Source organism: Schistocerca americana, chromosome 10 (assembly GCF_021461395.2).
Source record: "Schistocerca americana isolate TAMUIC-IGC-003095 chromosome 10, iqSchAmer2.1, whole genome shotgun sequence".
Taxonomy (NCBI): Eukaryota; Metazoa; Arthropoda; class Insecta; order Orthoptera; family Acrididae; genus Schistocerca; species Schistocerca americana.
In genome coordinates, this window is record NC_060128.1 from 54986509 (window position 1) to 55002848 (window position 16340).

The 16340-nt window shown below is 47.3% G+C and overlaps 1 protein-coding gene across 2 annotated transcripts in view; it reads left to right on the plus strand.

The window, feature by feature from the left end:
- LOC124552230 (protein Lilipod) overlaps positions 1–16340 on the plus strand; it is a 370834-nt gene that overhangs the window by 313619 nt on the left and 40875 nt on the right. For both annotated transcript variants that reach the window (XM_047126502.1, XM_047126503.1), the window contains exon 10: positions 11059–11215. In XM_047126502.1, the coding sequence (XP_046982458.1) occupies positions 11059–11215 (157 nt within the window). The remainder of the gene's footprint in view (positions 1–11058; positions 11216–16340) is intronic.

Consider the following 16340-nt stretch of genomic DNA (forward strand, 5'->3'; position numbering starts at 1 on the left):
TCGGGTTCTGCTAAATCTTGAGCCCAAAAGTCAGACACCAAGTCTTCAAAAAAAGAGCATACTCGTGAAGAGTATTTTCGTACCGCAACTTCACAGCCATCGGTTCCTCCTTCATCTAAACATCATACTTCCAAGAAGGCTACAAAGAAACCCAGTTCCTCTCCTTCTCCGCCAAGGCGTGTCCCATCTACAGCACCACCTGGCGGAAATCGCCCTCGGCCATCTTCTGTGTCGCCGAGGCGCACTGCTGGTGGCCGGTCAACCGGCCGATCGCTGGTGGCAGGAGCTGCTCCTGACCAACCTATGGATCAGGATCTTCTGCCTTCGGCTGAATGCCATTCCATGCTGTCGGTCGCAAGCTCTGAGCAGTCGTTGAGTTGACAGCACCCTTGGTCACATTCCTCCATTTTCTGTTCACCCTATGTCCATTGTCCACTGGAATATCCGCGGCATTCGAGTCATTCGAGCCAATCGGGATGAATTGTCTATCCTCTTACAATCCTACTCGCCGGTCATCTTCTGTCTTCAGGAAACAAAGCTGCGTCACCATGACCACTTTGTTCTCCCCCATTTTCAGTCCGTCCGATTTGATCTCCCTTCTGTTGAAGGCACTCCAGCCCATGGAGGACTCATGATTCTTCTCCATGATACTCTCCATTATCACCCAATCCACTTAAACACTTTCTTCCAAGCTGTCGCTGTCCGTCTTTCCCTTTCTGGATATACTTTTTCTCTTTGTACTGTATACATTCCATCGTCCACACCAATGGCACGAGCTGATCTCCTTCATCTTCTTGGTCAGCTTCCACCCCCCTATTTGCTGGTTGGGGACTTCAATGCCCACCACCCGCTTTGGGGATGTCCACATCCTTGTCCACGTAGCTCACTATTGCTAGACGTCTTCCACCAAGCGGATCTAGTTTGCCTTAACACTGGGGTCCCTACATTTTTGTCAGCCTCCACGACAAATTTCTCATGTGGACCTTTCGGTCGGTACTGTTCCGCTAGCTCGGGGCTTCGAATGGTTCGCCCTTGATGATACACACTCGAGTGACCACTTTCCATGTGTCCTTAGACTGCAGCCTCAACTGCCCTACATGCGCCCGCGACGCTGGAAGTTTTCCCAAGCCGATTGGCCACTTTTTTCGTCTCTAGCGACATTCGATGACCGTCACTTTCCCAGCGTCGACGATGAGGTCACACATATTACCGACGTTATTCTTACAGCTGCGGAACGTTCAATACCACGCACCTCCGAATTGCCCCGGCGCCCCCCAGTTCCTTGGTGGAACGAGGCATGCCATGACGCAATACGTGAGCGGCAACGTGCTCTTCGCATTTTCCGTCACCATCCTACTTTGGCCAACTGTATCCGCTATAAGCAGCTCCGTGCGCGATGCCGTCGCGTCATCCGCGATAGCAAGAAGGCAAGCTGGAAATTCTTTATTAGCTCATTTAACACCTTCACTCCCTCCCTGGCAGTTTGGAGTCAGCTTCGACGGTTCTCAGGCGCGCCTAGTTTCTCCCCGGTCTCTGGGCTCACTGTGGCGCATGATACCTTAGTGGACCCCGTCGCAATTTCTAACTCATTGGATCAGCACTTTGCTGAGATTTCGAGCTCTTCAAATTACCCGCCAGCGTTTCTCCCGAAGAAACGTGCAGCGGAAGTGCGACATCTTGCTTTCTCCTCTCAAAATCACGAAAGCTACAATACTATTTTCTCCATGCGGGAACTCCAACATGCCCTCTCTTCTTCTCGCTCCTCCGTCCCGGGACCGGATGGTCTCCATGTCCAAATGTTACTGCATTTATCAACCCATAGTCTGCGTTACCTCCTTCGCCTTTATAATCGAATTTGGACCGACAGTACTTTTCCCAGACGATGGTGGGAAGCTATCGTCGTTCCCGTTCCGAAACCTGGAAGGGACAAACATCTCCCCTCTAGCTATCGCCCCATTTCTCTCACGAGTAGTGTCTGTAAGGTTTTGGAGCGTATGGTGAATTACCATTTAGCTTGGTGGCTGGAATCCCGCAGTCTTTTAACACCTGCCCAATGCGGATTCCGACAATATCGTTCTGCAGTTGACCATCTTGTTGCTCTCTCCACTTATATCATGAACAATTTTCTCCGGAAACGCCAAACGGTAGCAATATTTTTTGATCTGGAGAGAGCATACGATACCTGTTGGAGGACAGGCATCCTCCGCACACTGTTCTCTTAGGGCTTTCGAGGCCGGCTGCCCCTTTTTCTTCGCGAATTTATGGCAGAGCGCACATTTAGGGTGCGGGTGAACATTACTCTCTCCCGTACTTTCTCCCAAGAAAACGAGGTAACCCAGGGCTCCGTGCTGAGTGTTGTACTTTTTGCCATCGCCATAAATCCAATTATGGATTGTCTCCTTCCTGATGTCTCGGGCTCCCTTTTTGTGGACGATTTTGCGATCTACTACAGCTCTGAACGGACAAGCCTTCTTGAACGACGTCTTCAAGGATGTCTCGATTGCCTCCACTCTTGGAGCACCGAAACCGGCTTCCGTTTTTCTCCCAGTAAGACCGTTTGTGTTAATTTTTGGCGACGAAAGGAGTTTCTTCCACCCTCCTTACATCTAGGACCTGTCAACCTTCCGTTTTCAGACGTCGCTAAATTCTTGGGTCTTATGTTTGACAGAAAACTGTGCTGGTCCTCCCACGTTTTCTATCTTTCGGCTCGCTGTCTGCGATCCCTCAACACCCTCCGTGTCCTGAATGGTACCTCCTGGGGAGTGGACCAAGTGGTCCTTCTCCGCCTTTATCGCGCCTTAGTGCACTCGAAATTGGACTATGGAAGCATAGTGTACTCCTCTGCTCGGCCGTCTGTTCTTCGGCGTCTCGACTCTATCCACCACCGTGGATTACGTTTAGTGTCTGGAGCATTTTACACCAGCCCTGTGGAAAGCCTTTGTGCTGAGACTGCTGAACCTCCACTGTCCAATCGGCGAGCAGTCCTTCTGAGTTGTTATGCTAGCCATCTGTCTTCCATGCCTGCTAATCCAGCCCATGACATTTTTTTCGACGCCTCCTTTGATGTAGGGTATGCAGGCCGCCCCTCCTCCCTACTACCACCGGGAGTCCGCTTCCGTCAACTGCTCCATTCTCTTTCCTTCCGCTTTCCTAAAACCTTCTTGACAACTTGGGGTACAGCACCGCCTTGGCTCCGTCCCCGGATCTGCCTGCTCCGAGACCTTTGTCGATTTCCCAAGGATGGTACCCCTTCACTTGTTTATCGTCGGGCATTTGCTGCTCTATGTGCACAAATGACGGACGCCACATTTATTTACACCGACGGCTCGAAAACATCGTTAGGTGTAGGGAGTGCCTATATTGTTGGCGACATCCCAAATCACTTTTGGCTTCCTGACCAGTGTTCGGTTTATACTGCGGAGCTTTACGCTGTTCTCCAGGCTGTCCACTACATCCGCCGCCATCAGCGGATACAGTACGTTATCTGCTCAGATTCTCTCAGCTCTCTTGTCAGTCTCCAAGCTCTTTACCCTGTGCACCCTCTGGTCCACCGGATTCAGGACTGTCTGCGCTTGCTCCACCTGGGGGGGCGTCTCGGTGGCGTTCCTCTGGCTCCCGGGACATGCTGGTATCTGTGGGAATGAGGCGGCCAATATAGTGGCCAAGGCTGCAGTCTCTCTTCCTTGGCCAGCTATTCAATCGATTCCCTTCACCGATCTACGGAGCGTTTTATGTCGCAGAGTTGTTCGTTTATGGCACGCGCATTGGTCGACACTTCCCCATAATAAATTGCGGGACGTCAAAGGTCTTCCTTGTGCTTGGACCTCTTCCTCCTGAAAGCTTCGTCGGGAGGAGATCATTTTAACTAGACTTCGGATAGGGCACTGTCTTTTTAGCCATCGACATCTTTTAAGCGGCGATCCTCCCCCACTCTTTCCCCACTGCTCTCAGCTACGGACGGTAAGACACCTTTTAATTGAGTGCCTCTATTTTAATCCGTTACGCTCCCGTCTACAGCTGTCGCCTGATCTATTGTCGATTTTAGCAGATGACACGCGCTCAGCTGACCGCGTTCTACAGTTTATTAGTGACAGTGAAATGACGTCAGTCATTTGAAGCTTTTTTTGGGGACAACCAACCCCTTTCTGTAGTGGATTTTTAAGCCTTCCTTCTGCTTTTATTTCTCAAATTTTATGACTTTCGTTCCCATTGCTGCTGGTTTCCATTTCCGGTTTTTTGTTTCCTAAGTCACGGACCGGGCGCTAATGACCATATCAGTTTTGCGCCCTAAAACCAAACCGAAAAAAAAAAAAGTTACCAATAATGAAGTACTGTCTGATAGAGGAAGCATAAATATTTGTGCCAATCTTTATACGATTTCAAAATGGTGCAGATATTGGCAACTTGTTTTAAATTACAGAAATGTAAAGCTGAGCACTTCACAAAACAAAAAAGTAGTGTCCTACGACCGTAATATCGGTGAGTTACAGTTTGAATCGCTCGACGCATACAAATACCCGGGTGTAACACTTAGTAGGCACACGAAGTGGAACAATCGCGTAGCCTCAGTCGTGGGTAAAGCAGTCGGTAGACTTCGATTTATTGGTCGAATACTAGGGAAGTGTAATCAGTGTACAAAGGAGATTGCTTGCAAATCACTCGTGCAACCCATTCTAGAATGTTGTTCAAGTGTGTGGCACGTGAACCAAATAAGAGTAGCAGAATATACTGAATGTATACAGAGAAGGGCAGCACAAATGGACAAAGGTTTGTTTGATCCGTGGGAGAGTGTCACAGAGATGCTGAAGAAATTGATGTGGCTGACTCGTGAAGATGGACTTAAACTATCCTGGGAAAGCCTACGTACAAAGCTTAAAGAACCAGAATTAAATGACGACGCTAGTAATATAATTGGCCCCCTACGTACCACTCACGTAGGGATCGTGAGGACAAAATTAGATTAACTACAGCACACAGAGAGGTATTTAAACCACCATTCTTCTCACATTCCATATATGAATGGAAAGGGAAGAAATTGTAATAACTGATTCAGTGGGCCATACAGTCTGCCACATACTTAGGTTGTCTGCAGAGAGTGGCTGTAGATGTAAATGTAGATAAGCAGGGAGTGGGATAGAGTTGTAGAGGTTTCTGGTATTATTCAGTCTGAACATCAAGCAAGCTGTGATGGAAACACAGTATAGATGTGGACAGTGACTTAAGGTTCAGGGACAGATAATAAAAACTTAACAATTTGCTGATGACATTGTAATTCTGTTCGAGGTGGCAAAGGACTCGAGAGAACAGGTGAACAGTGTCATTACCACCTCGATAAAATGTTTTGAGATGAATATTGACAAAAGTAAAAATAAAGGTTAATGGAATGTAGTCTATTTAAATCAATTTACTCTGATAGAACTGGATTAGGAAATGAGGCACTGAAAGCAGATGATCAGTTTTGCTGCTTGGGTAGCAAAATAACTGATAATGGTTAAAGAAGAGAGGGTATAAAATGAAAGATGTCAACAGTGTGAAAGTGTAAGATACGGAACTTGGGCAAGAAGCGAATGTGGTGCTACAGAAGATTAGATTGGTATATTGAATAACTAATGAGGAATTACTGAATCAGATAGGGGAAAAAGAACTTTGTAGTACACGACTGGAAGAAGGGATCGGTTGACGGGACATATTCTCAGGCACGAAGGGACTACCAATTTAGTACTGTACGGAAGCGTGAGGGGTAAAAATTGTAGAGGGATACCGAGAGATGAATTCAGTATGCAGATTTGGTAGTGCTGCAGTAGTTATTCAGAGATAGAGGCTTGCACAGGATAGAGTAGGATACTGAAGACCACATCATCTACTACTACTACTACTACTACTACTACCACTACTACTACTAAGCCAGATTTGCTTTCTTAAAGGGTAGTGTCCAGCACAGCATCGATTTGATCGTGTGCTACCAGTTGTCCATTTCCCCTCTCAGAAAGCCCAAGTGCAACTGCAGTTGCTTTGTGTGTCTTATGGTCTTATACCTGTTCTTTCAAGATTTTTCTTGACATCTGTGCACTGAGATGTTCCTTCTTCAGTTGTGAATCAATAATGTTGACGGCAAATTGCATCTATTTTGAGTCATTCATTCTAATTTTAGAATATACAAAGTTTCACAACTGGAGCAGTCAGTATTCAGGGAAATGACAGGAAGGATCATTCAAAACAAAAAAACTCTATTAAACATTGGCTCTAAAACACATACCTTAAGAGCTTTGATCAGTAGAAAAGATGAATTTCTCAGTAATGAAGATGAAGTGCTCATAGCTCTTAAAGTATGGAGTTGAGAGCCCATGTTTACTAGATTTTTTTTGTGCTTCGAATGATCGTTCCTATCGCATCCCTGAATATTGACCACTTGTCCTGGGACATCCTGTATTTCTTGTTGAAATATCTTGAATATAGATCCATTTTTATAGTTTGGAGCCAGTGTTGTGTGTCAGATCTTTCTCTCTTTTCTTTGGTTTCTGCTAGTAAACAACTCTGAGAGAAGACAAGACCTCAGACGTGTACACACACACACACACACACACACACACACACTGGTTTTATGACAGAGTTCTAATAATGAATTTTGATATTTATGAAAAAGTATTTTTTGTTGAAAATGTCTTGTGCACTTTGGGCATTTGCCGTAATCCATTCACTAGATACAAGGCGTGTTCAGTAAGTAAGTGTACTGTGACCATAATGGGCTGGTTCACTCCTCCTCCTGCTTCTTCCCCCCCCCCCCCCCCCCCCCACACCACCACCACCACCACCACCACCACCACCACCCGCCCAAAAAAAAAAAAAAAGATATTTGCAAGCTGGTTTGTTCAGTGGGACTCAGTTTGTGTATGGTGTTGTGCTATCTGGTTCAGTAAGTCATTTTAATACTTCTACTTCTCGTTTCATATTTGCTTTCCTATTTCTGTTTGCTTTGTTTTACATATATCACATTTTTCTTTTTTTCTTGGAGCGCATAAATGGTTCATGAGTGTCTGTTTAGTTGTTATACAGCCACATGCCATGTTTGTTTCTCTCTCTCTCTCTCTCTCTCTCTCTCTCTCTCTCTCTCTCTCTCTCTCTCTCTCTCAAGTAATTTACTTTCTGGGTGGGCATTGAAACTTTGTTAATTGAAGATTACAGTTATTAACTAATTCAGTGAACTCATTCTTAGTTTTATTCATCATCTAACATTACTTCACTTCCCATCAAAGATATCCATTAAATCGTCCATTGAGATTGTCATGTGGTATTGTGGGTCTTTTATCATTCGTGTATCCACATACCTGAGAATTTATCAGTGTCCATTAAATAAGCCCCATGTGAGTTCTTCATGTGGTATTTTGTGTCTTTATCATTCATGTATCCATATACCTGAGAATTTAACAGTTTTCAAAAGCCTTTTTATTTTTATTATTTGTTGAGGCATAGTTGTTAATAAATTTGTGCAATTTATTTCCGCATCACACAGTGTGCAATTAGTGTCTCATTCACCCAGGAGGTCTGCAGTTGGAGTTCCAATGTTGTTGTTGTTAAGAATAAAGTAAGGGACCCTAAAGTGAATGAACAATTAGTTGAAAAATGGGATACTATTTGGCCAAACAAATGGCAGTGTCCATATATACCAAACTCAAATACTAATTTACTGTTGTCGAATAAAAAGCTGTGCTGTCGGTGGAATATCTCACCAGTGAATCATAGAAATACTGTCGAAATAATTCAGACAAAAGAAGGAAGAGATTGAAGAGGCTCTCTTATGTTTTCTATCAAAACTGAGAGCAAAGGAGAAGGAATCAGTGTGTAACTGTGCTAAACATGCCGTTCATATTAGGATGATTACTTCCTATGAAAATGTGATGTGAGAGCACTCAGAGGTGTCCAATGAATGTTTGCTTACTTTCTGAAACAAAGTCAAATAGTCTGGTTCAGAGAAACGGAAAAAAGCTGAAAGAGTTGGTTATCTCATACTGTGAAAGCTGCTTCATATGTCACCTTATAGAGAAGAAATACAGCAAATAACATTTTTGAACGAAACTCTGAGGAAAGGACAAGTGGTTGTGAGACAATGAAAGCAAGCTCACCAAAGAATAACAGGGGAATATAGGGCTGTTGATATATCTCAAAGAAAAACAGAATTTGAAATAATATGGTCTTTGCCAGAGGAAACTGTAAGAAAATTTGTAAACAGGGGTGCATTTGGAGGTGTTTGTTTTTGTTGTGATACTTTCTGCATTACAAAAATATATGTATGTTAGTTGAGACTTAGTTTTCTCCAGTTATTGTGTGGGTTATGACTTTATTGTTTAAAAATCATTAGAACAATAGTAAAAACTATACTTAACTTACATGTTAAATAAACTAGTTGTGGAGTCTTTAACTCAAAGAAATAACCTAATTAAAACTTCAGATTTCTGCACTTATTCATTGCAAGTGTCACAGTTAATTTCACATTTCTCTCCAGTCACTAATTCTAATATACACACATTAAAGGCCAATTTGCTCCATTATGAAACTCAACAAGTATTACCAACTAAAATCTGTTTTGAAGTAATTCACGTGGTTGCAGCTGCATTTGTTTGTTAAACTTTGACAGTTACCTTACTCTTTTCTCTGTCACAACTTGACATAATTAAGCTCCTATAGTCCAAATAATGTCACAGCAGCTTGCTATTACATACTTCTTGACTTTTTAGTAAGCATAATTACAATCATAATGTTTTGTTAAGCTTTCCCTTCTGTTGGCAAAATTACCAGAACTCCCACACTTAGGTCTCACACTTCTCTATTTAACATTTTTCTTACTTACTGAGAGCTTTATCATTGTCTTAAATGTGAAGATTGATTAATGTGTTAAAATTTTTCAGCAAATATGACTTTTACAAAACTGATCTTTTTCTTTTTTTTGGGGGGGGGGGCGGGGGGGGGGGGGGGGGAAGTTGTAAAATTTAAGTGACATTAATAATGCACACCTCGATATTTGCAGATTATGGATTGACGTTACTAGTTTGTCTACTTGCTGATTTGAGATTATAAATGGAAGAAAAATTACAAAAAAGTAATCGAAACTGAGGCATATCTATACAAAAGAACTAAAAGACAGTGCAAATGTTAAAAGATAAATAGCAAATATGAAATACGAGTATAAAAGGTGCACCTCAAACCTTTGGGTGATTGGTCTCGAAAAATAAAGGAAATAAGGGCTAAAAACAAAATACCTTTAGTTTTCTTCAGTGTGATCACTATTAGTAGCAACATGCATCCAACATCTGTTGTAAAGCTGTCAAAAACTTTCGGTAAACATTTCTTGTTTAATTGCTCGAAGTACTGCGATCACACGTCGTCGTATGGACACAGTGTTTGCTCGTCAACTTTATCGCTCGACAAGAGGTGACTGTTGTCGAATATTCTCCAGATTTGCACGAGTCAGAGTTTTTCTTGTGTCTCCACCTTATATTAGCCCTGAAAGCCTTGCACTTCACAGGCATTACGTGTAACCTTGGTGCTTCAGACGATTCCAGAAAAGCCTTTTCTGGCAGTTTCCGACAGCTTTACAACTGATGACACGAGTGTGTCGAAGCTAATGGCAATTCCTTTGAGGGCCAGTAAAGGTATTTTGTTTGTAGATCTCGTTTCCTTTATTTTAAGAGATCGTGCACTGAGTGTTTCAGACTTACCTTGTAGACGGGTGTCAGGTTGTATACTACACATTCCAGCCACATTAATGTGACCACAGCCTATGTCCGATGTCGACACTTGCAGATGGCAGAAGGCAGTGTTAGACTCGGAGGATATATAGAGCACATCGGGTTGACGCAGAAAACTGCAGCTGTCGACATAATGCGGAAACTGAGAGATTTCGAAAGGCCGCGATCGTCGGCTTTCGGGGTAAAGGTGGTAGCATTTCCAAAATGACTAAGTTTATAAACCAGTGTGCTGCCTCATATGTCGTGTATTATGCCAAAATTGAAGTGTCCGAAAGTGACACACACACAACTGTGGTGCACTGCAGGCCATGGACGACAGGGGTGAATGACAGCTGTGGAGATGTGTACGGGTGAATAGACGTGCAGCTGTCGATCACCCAGATGAACTGAGGGGTCACCGGCAGCGTCTCCCCGGTGACCATTGCTGCATATGGGCCTCCACAGCAGGCACCTGGTTCGTGCACTGGTGCTAACTGCTGTGAAGGTTGGAATTTGCACACCACTACCGCAAGTGGGTGCCCACAGAGTAGCTGTAGGTGACCTTTCCGGGTGAATCGTGTTTTACGATCTGTCGGAGAGACGGCCGTTGGCGAGTACAGTGTGAAATGTCTAAAAGCGAAGGAGCCCGGGCCGGAGGAGGGAGCGTTACGGTCTGTGGAATGTTTTCCTAACGTTCCCCGGGTGATCTCGTCACAATCGGAGGCACAGTGGATCGACACAGCTGTGTACCTATCTGTGGGGACTGTGTGCACCCCAACGTGTAGTTTGTTTTTCCTCGGCACAGTGACATCTACTGGTAGGAAAATGGACGTGTCACACAGCTTGCAGTGTACGCGTGTGTTTTTAAGACGCCACAATGAGCTTGCCGTTCTGCCCTGGTCACCGAACTTGCCGAATTTGAGCCCGAAGTGTCGCTCTGGCTCTTTGCGCCACGGATTCTCGACCGAGGAACCTAGTGCAGGTGGCCACGGCCCTGGAGTAGACTCGGCCTCTCGTCGTATCTCTTCCTGTGTGTCCGGACTGCAAAAGGTGGTTTTTCGGGCTTTTGACAGGTGGTCGCATTAATACGACTGGATGTGTGTAGTTGTGTGCACTGTGTTCTCTAATACTGCATAACATTGGCTGTTACTTTACAATGTTTTGAAGGGCAGCTGTAAAGCAGGGGGACCGAGAATTAGACAGTTCATTATTATTTTAATGGTGAGATAATTGTTAATAATTACTGGTGTCATTCCTAAAACTCGGCACTTCGAAGGAAATGTGTAGTCATTTCAAAAAGTGCCACTGAGGTGTATCTCGTTATGTCGTTCTGCAGGCTTCACCAACTTCGACCTGCTGGGCGACTTCGGGAAGATCCGGTGGCTGGGCAACATGGAGATCGTGCTTCTGTACAACGTGGGTTTTGGCGGCTGCGCCGCACTGTGCCTCGCCAACAGGTTCACGGCGAAGGTGCGGCAGGAGCTCTGGTCGTGGTAGGTGGCTGCCGTGCTGGCGAGGGGGTGCGGGCACGTTTCTTACGATCCTTGTCTGCCGCAAACACCGAATGAAATATTGAGTCTTTTGTCTTCAATTAACTGTGGAGACTTTCACATTTTGCTGCCTACATGTAGATCTAATCTGCATCTGCACAATTACTCTGCAATTCACACGTATGTGAACCACCTTCAGACTTATTTCTGTACTGTTCCACTCGAGAATAGCATGCCAGCGAATGAACACTTAACGCTTTCCGTGCACGCTGTTTTATCGCAATGATCATTCCTCCATACCACACAGCAGTATTGCAGAAGAGGAAGGACAAGGATAATGTAGGCAGCCTCTTTAGTAGACTTATTGCATCTTTTAAGTGTTCTGCCAATAAAACAGAATCTTGGTTTCACCTTCCCCACACCATTTTCTGTGCGGTTGTTCCAGTTTTAAGTTGTTCACAATTATAATCCCTAGGTATTTAGTTGCATTGATAGCCTTTAAATTTGTGAAATTTAACAGACTCCTTCTAGTTCTCATGTCGATGACCTCACACTTGACCTTTGCAGCTCACTCCCACTTTTTGCACCGTACAGATATCTTGTCTAAATCATTTTGCAATTGGCTTTGATCTTTTGATGAGTTTAATGGATGACAAACGACCCTTCTCTCTCTCTCTCTCCCGCCGACCCTACTCTCTCTCCCGCCGACCCTACTCTCTCTCCCGCCGACCCTACTCTCTCTCCCGCCGACCCTACTCTCTCTCCCGCCGACCCTACTCTCTCTCCCGCCGACCCTACTCTCTCTCCCGCCGACCCTACTCTCTCTCCCGCCGACCCTACTCTCTCTCCCGCCGACCCTACTCTCTCTCCCGCCGACCCTACTCTCTCTCCCGCCGACCCTACTCTCTCTCCCGCCGACCCTACTCTCTCTCCCGCCGACCCTACTCTCTCTCCCGCCGACCCTACTCTCTCTCCCGCCGACCCTACTCTCTCTCCCGCCGACCCTACTCTCTCTCCCGCCGACCCTACTCTCTCTCCCGCCGACCCTACTCTCTCTCCCGCCGACCCTACTCTCTCTCCCGCCGACCCTACTCTCTCTCCCGCCGACCCTACTCTCTCTCCCGCCGACCCTACTCTCTCTCCCGCCGACCCTACTCTCTCTCCCGCCGACCCTACTCTCTCTCCCGCCGACCCTACTCTCTCTCCCGCCGACCCTACTCTCTCTCCCGCCGACCCTACTCTCTCTCCCGCCGACCCTACTCTCTCTCCCGCCGACCCTACTCTCTCTCCCGCCGACCCTACTCTCTCTCCCGCCGACCCTACTCTCTCTCCCGCCGACCCTACTCTCTCTCCCGCCGACCCTACTCTCTCTCCCGCCGACCCTACTCTCTCTCCCGCCGACCCTACTCTCTCTCCCGCCGACCCTACTCTCTCTCCCGCCGACCCTACTCTCTCTCCCGCCGACCCTACTCTCTCTCCCGCCGACCCTACTCTCTCTCCCGCCGACCCTACTCTCTCTCCCGCCGACCCTACTCTCTCTCCCGCCGACCCTACTCTCTCTCCCGCCGACCCTACTCTCTCTCCCGCAGACCCTACTCTCTCTCCCGCAGACCCTACTGCCTCTCTCTCCCGCCGACCCTACTGCCTCTCTCTCCCGCCGACCCTACTGCCTCTCTCTCCCGCCGACCCTACTGCCTCTCTCTCCCGCCGACCCTACTGCCTCTCTCTCTCCCGCCGACCCTACTGCCTCTCTCTCTCCCGCCGACCCTACTGCCTCTCTCTCTCCCGCCGACCCTACTGCCTCTCTCTCTCCCGCCGACCCTACTGCCTCTCTCTCTCCCGCCGACCCTACTGCCTCTCTCTCTCCCGCCGACCCTACTGCCTCTCTCTCTCCCGCCGACCCTACTGCCTCTCTCTCTCCCGCCGACCCTACTGCCTCTCTCTCTCCCGCCGACCCTACTGCCTCTCTCTCTCCCGCCGACCCTACTGCCTCTCTCTCTCCCGCCGACCCTACTGCCTCTCTCTCTCCCGCCGACCCTACTGCCTCTCTCTCTCCCGCCGACCCTACTGCCTCTCTCTCTCCCGCCGACCCTACTGCCTCTCTCTCTCCCGCCGACCCTACTGCCTCTCTCTCTCCCGCCGACCCTACTGCCTCTCTCTCTCCCGCCGACCCTACTGCCTCTCTCTCTCCCGCCGACCCTACTGCCTCTCTCTCTCCCGCCGACCCTACTGCCTCTCTCTCTCCCGCCGACCCTACTGCCTCTCTCTCTCCCGCCGACCCTACTGCCTCTCTCTCTCCCGCCGACCCTACTGCCTCTCTCTCTCCCGCCGACCCTACTGCCTCTCTCTCTCCCGCCGACCCTACTGCCTCTCTCTCTCCCGCCGACCCTACTGCCTCTCTCTCTCCCGCCGACCCTACTGCCTCTCTCTCTCCCGCCGACCCTACTGCCTCTCTCTCTCCCCGCCGACCCTACTGCCTCTCTCTCTCCCCGCCGACCCTACTGCCTCTCTCTCTCCCGCCGACCCTACTGCCTCTCTCTCTCCCGCCGACCCTACTGCCTCTCTCTCTCCCCGCCGACCCTACTGCCTCTCTCTCTCCCGCCGACCCTACTGCCTCTCTCTCTCCCGCCGACCCTACTGCCTCTCTCTCTCCCGCCGAGCCCACTGCCTCTCTCTCTCCCGCCGGCCCTACTCTCTCTCCCCCCCCCCCCCCTCCGGACCCTACTCTCTCCCCCCCCCCCTCCGGACCCTACTCTCTCTCTCTCCCCCCCCCCCAGATCCTACTACCTCTCCCCCCCGGACCCTACTATCTCTCTCTCTCTCTCTCTCTCTCTCTCTCTCTCTCTCTCTCTCTCTCTCCTCTCCCTCTCCCTCCCCCTCCCCCCCCCCGCCCCCCACCGACCCTACTCTCTCTCTCTCTCTCTCTCTCTCTCTCTCTCTCTCCTCTCTCTCTCTCTCTCTCTCTCCCCCCCCCCCTCCCCTGCCCCCCACCGACCCTACTATCTCCCTCTCCCTCTCCCCCCCCCCCCTTCCCGCCGAACCCACCCCTCCCGATGGGACCACGGCCACTTCTGTCCCGTCCCGTCCCCCCCCCCCGCCCCTTACTCCTAACTCCGCTCCTGCTCCTTGCCACATAACCTTGATGTGATTTGGGCACCTAGATGACCTCCTTCGGACCAATGTTTCAGCTCGGAAACTATTTTAAGTGAATTTTATACAGCACAATAAGATTCAGTTCTTACAGTTACATATTTTCGTCACCAGTCATGGTGATGATCAGCTATACACGAGTATTCACACATTTCATTTAACTTGTGAGCAAAACTAACTTAATGTCACTTGTACCCACTGACGACTGCCTGTGGACCAACTAAATTAACAGACTGATCAGTAGTTGTGTAGTAATTGTGCTCTTCATATGCTAGCTGCAGACTGTGTGTAGGTTCGTGCATGACACATGGAAAGATGTATTTAGCACAGATATTATAAAGTATTAAATATAAAGATATCACGATGTAGATTTTAATGTGAAAGACAGAAAAACTGCAGACTATAGAGTCACATTAAACAAAGACATTACTTTGCTGTTTAGCAACTGGTTAAATGTCCTTAATTTGATACAAAAAATGTTTCTGTTTTACAAGATAGAAACTGGAGGTTGCACTAGGATTTCCAAAGCCTGCCGAGAATTTTCTGGAAACACAAGTTTTGGAATAGAAATATTTCATAAACTAAAACCTTATTATAGGAAAATTATACATTTTTGGAAATACAGAAATTATGGCTACAGAGCGATGACACTGAATTATTGAAAGTTGGTGGTGGTGGTGGTGGTGGTGGTGGTGGTGGTGGTTATCCTCCGACGAGGGGAGCCACACGAACCATGGCGAGACGCCTCAGATGCACGGCTACCCCAAGTGCCTTTTGGAAAGCATTGCATTTTTAAGATTCGAAAATTATGGAATGCTTATGACAAAAAATTTTGAATGACAGGTAACATTTGTAGGAAAGACAAGATGTTCTTTACGAAGATTGGGGAATAGAAGCTTTCAAATAAAACATGTGATTTGCAAAACAGAGAATCATTAGTGGATCAAATTTTGAAGTGCAAGTAGTTTTTGTGAATCATACACTATGTGATCAAAAGTATCTGGACACCTGGCTGAAAATGACTTAAAAGTTTGTGGTGCCCTCCATTGGTAATGCTGGAATTAAATATGATGTTGGCCCACTCTTAACCTTGACTACAGATTCGACTCTCAAAGGCATACATTTAATCAGGTGCTGGAAGGTTTCTTGGGGAATGGCAGCTCGTTTTTCAAGGAGTGCTGCACTGAGGAGAGGTATTGATGTTGGTTGGTGAGGCCTGGCACGAAGTCAGCGTTGCAAAAATCCCAAAGGTGTTCTGTAGGATTCATGTCAGAACACTGTGCAGGCCAATCCATTACAGGGATGTTATTGTCACATAACAACTCCGCTGCAGGCCATGGATTATGAACAGGTGCTCGCTTGTGTTGAAAGATGCAATCACCATCCCCAAATTGCTCTTCAACAGTGGGAAGCAAGAAGGTGCTTAAACCATCAATGTAGGCCTTTGCTGTGATAGTGACACTCAAAACAACAAGGGGTGCAAGCCCCCTCCATGAAAAACACAACCACACCATAACACCCCCACCTCCAAATTTTACTCTTGGCGCTTGACACGCTAGCATATGATGTTAACTGGGCATTCACCATACCCACACACTGCCATTGGATTGCCACATTGGGTATTGTCATTCGTCACACCACACAACGTTATTCCACTGTTCAGTCATCCAATGTTTATGCATCTTACACCAAACGAGGCATCATTTGGCATTTACCAGCATGATGTGTGGCTTTTGAGCAGGTGCTCAACCATGGAATCCAAGTTTTCTCACCTCCTGCCTAACCATCATAGTACTTGCAATGCATCCTGATGCAGTATGGAATTCCTGTGTGTGATGGTCTGGATAAATGTCTGCCTGTCACATTATGACCCTCTTCAACCATCTCTGTCAGTCAACAGACGAGGTTGGCCTGTACGCTTTTGTGCTGTAAGTGTCCCATCACGTTTCCACTACACTATCACATCAGAAACAGTGGA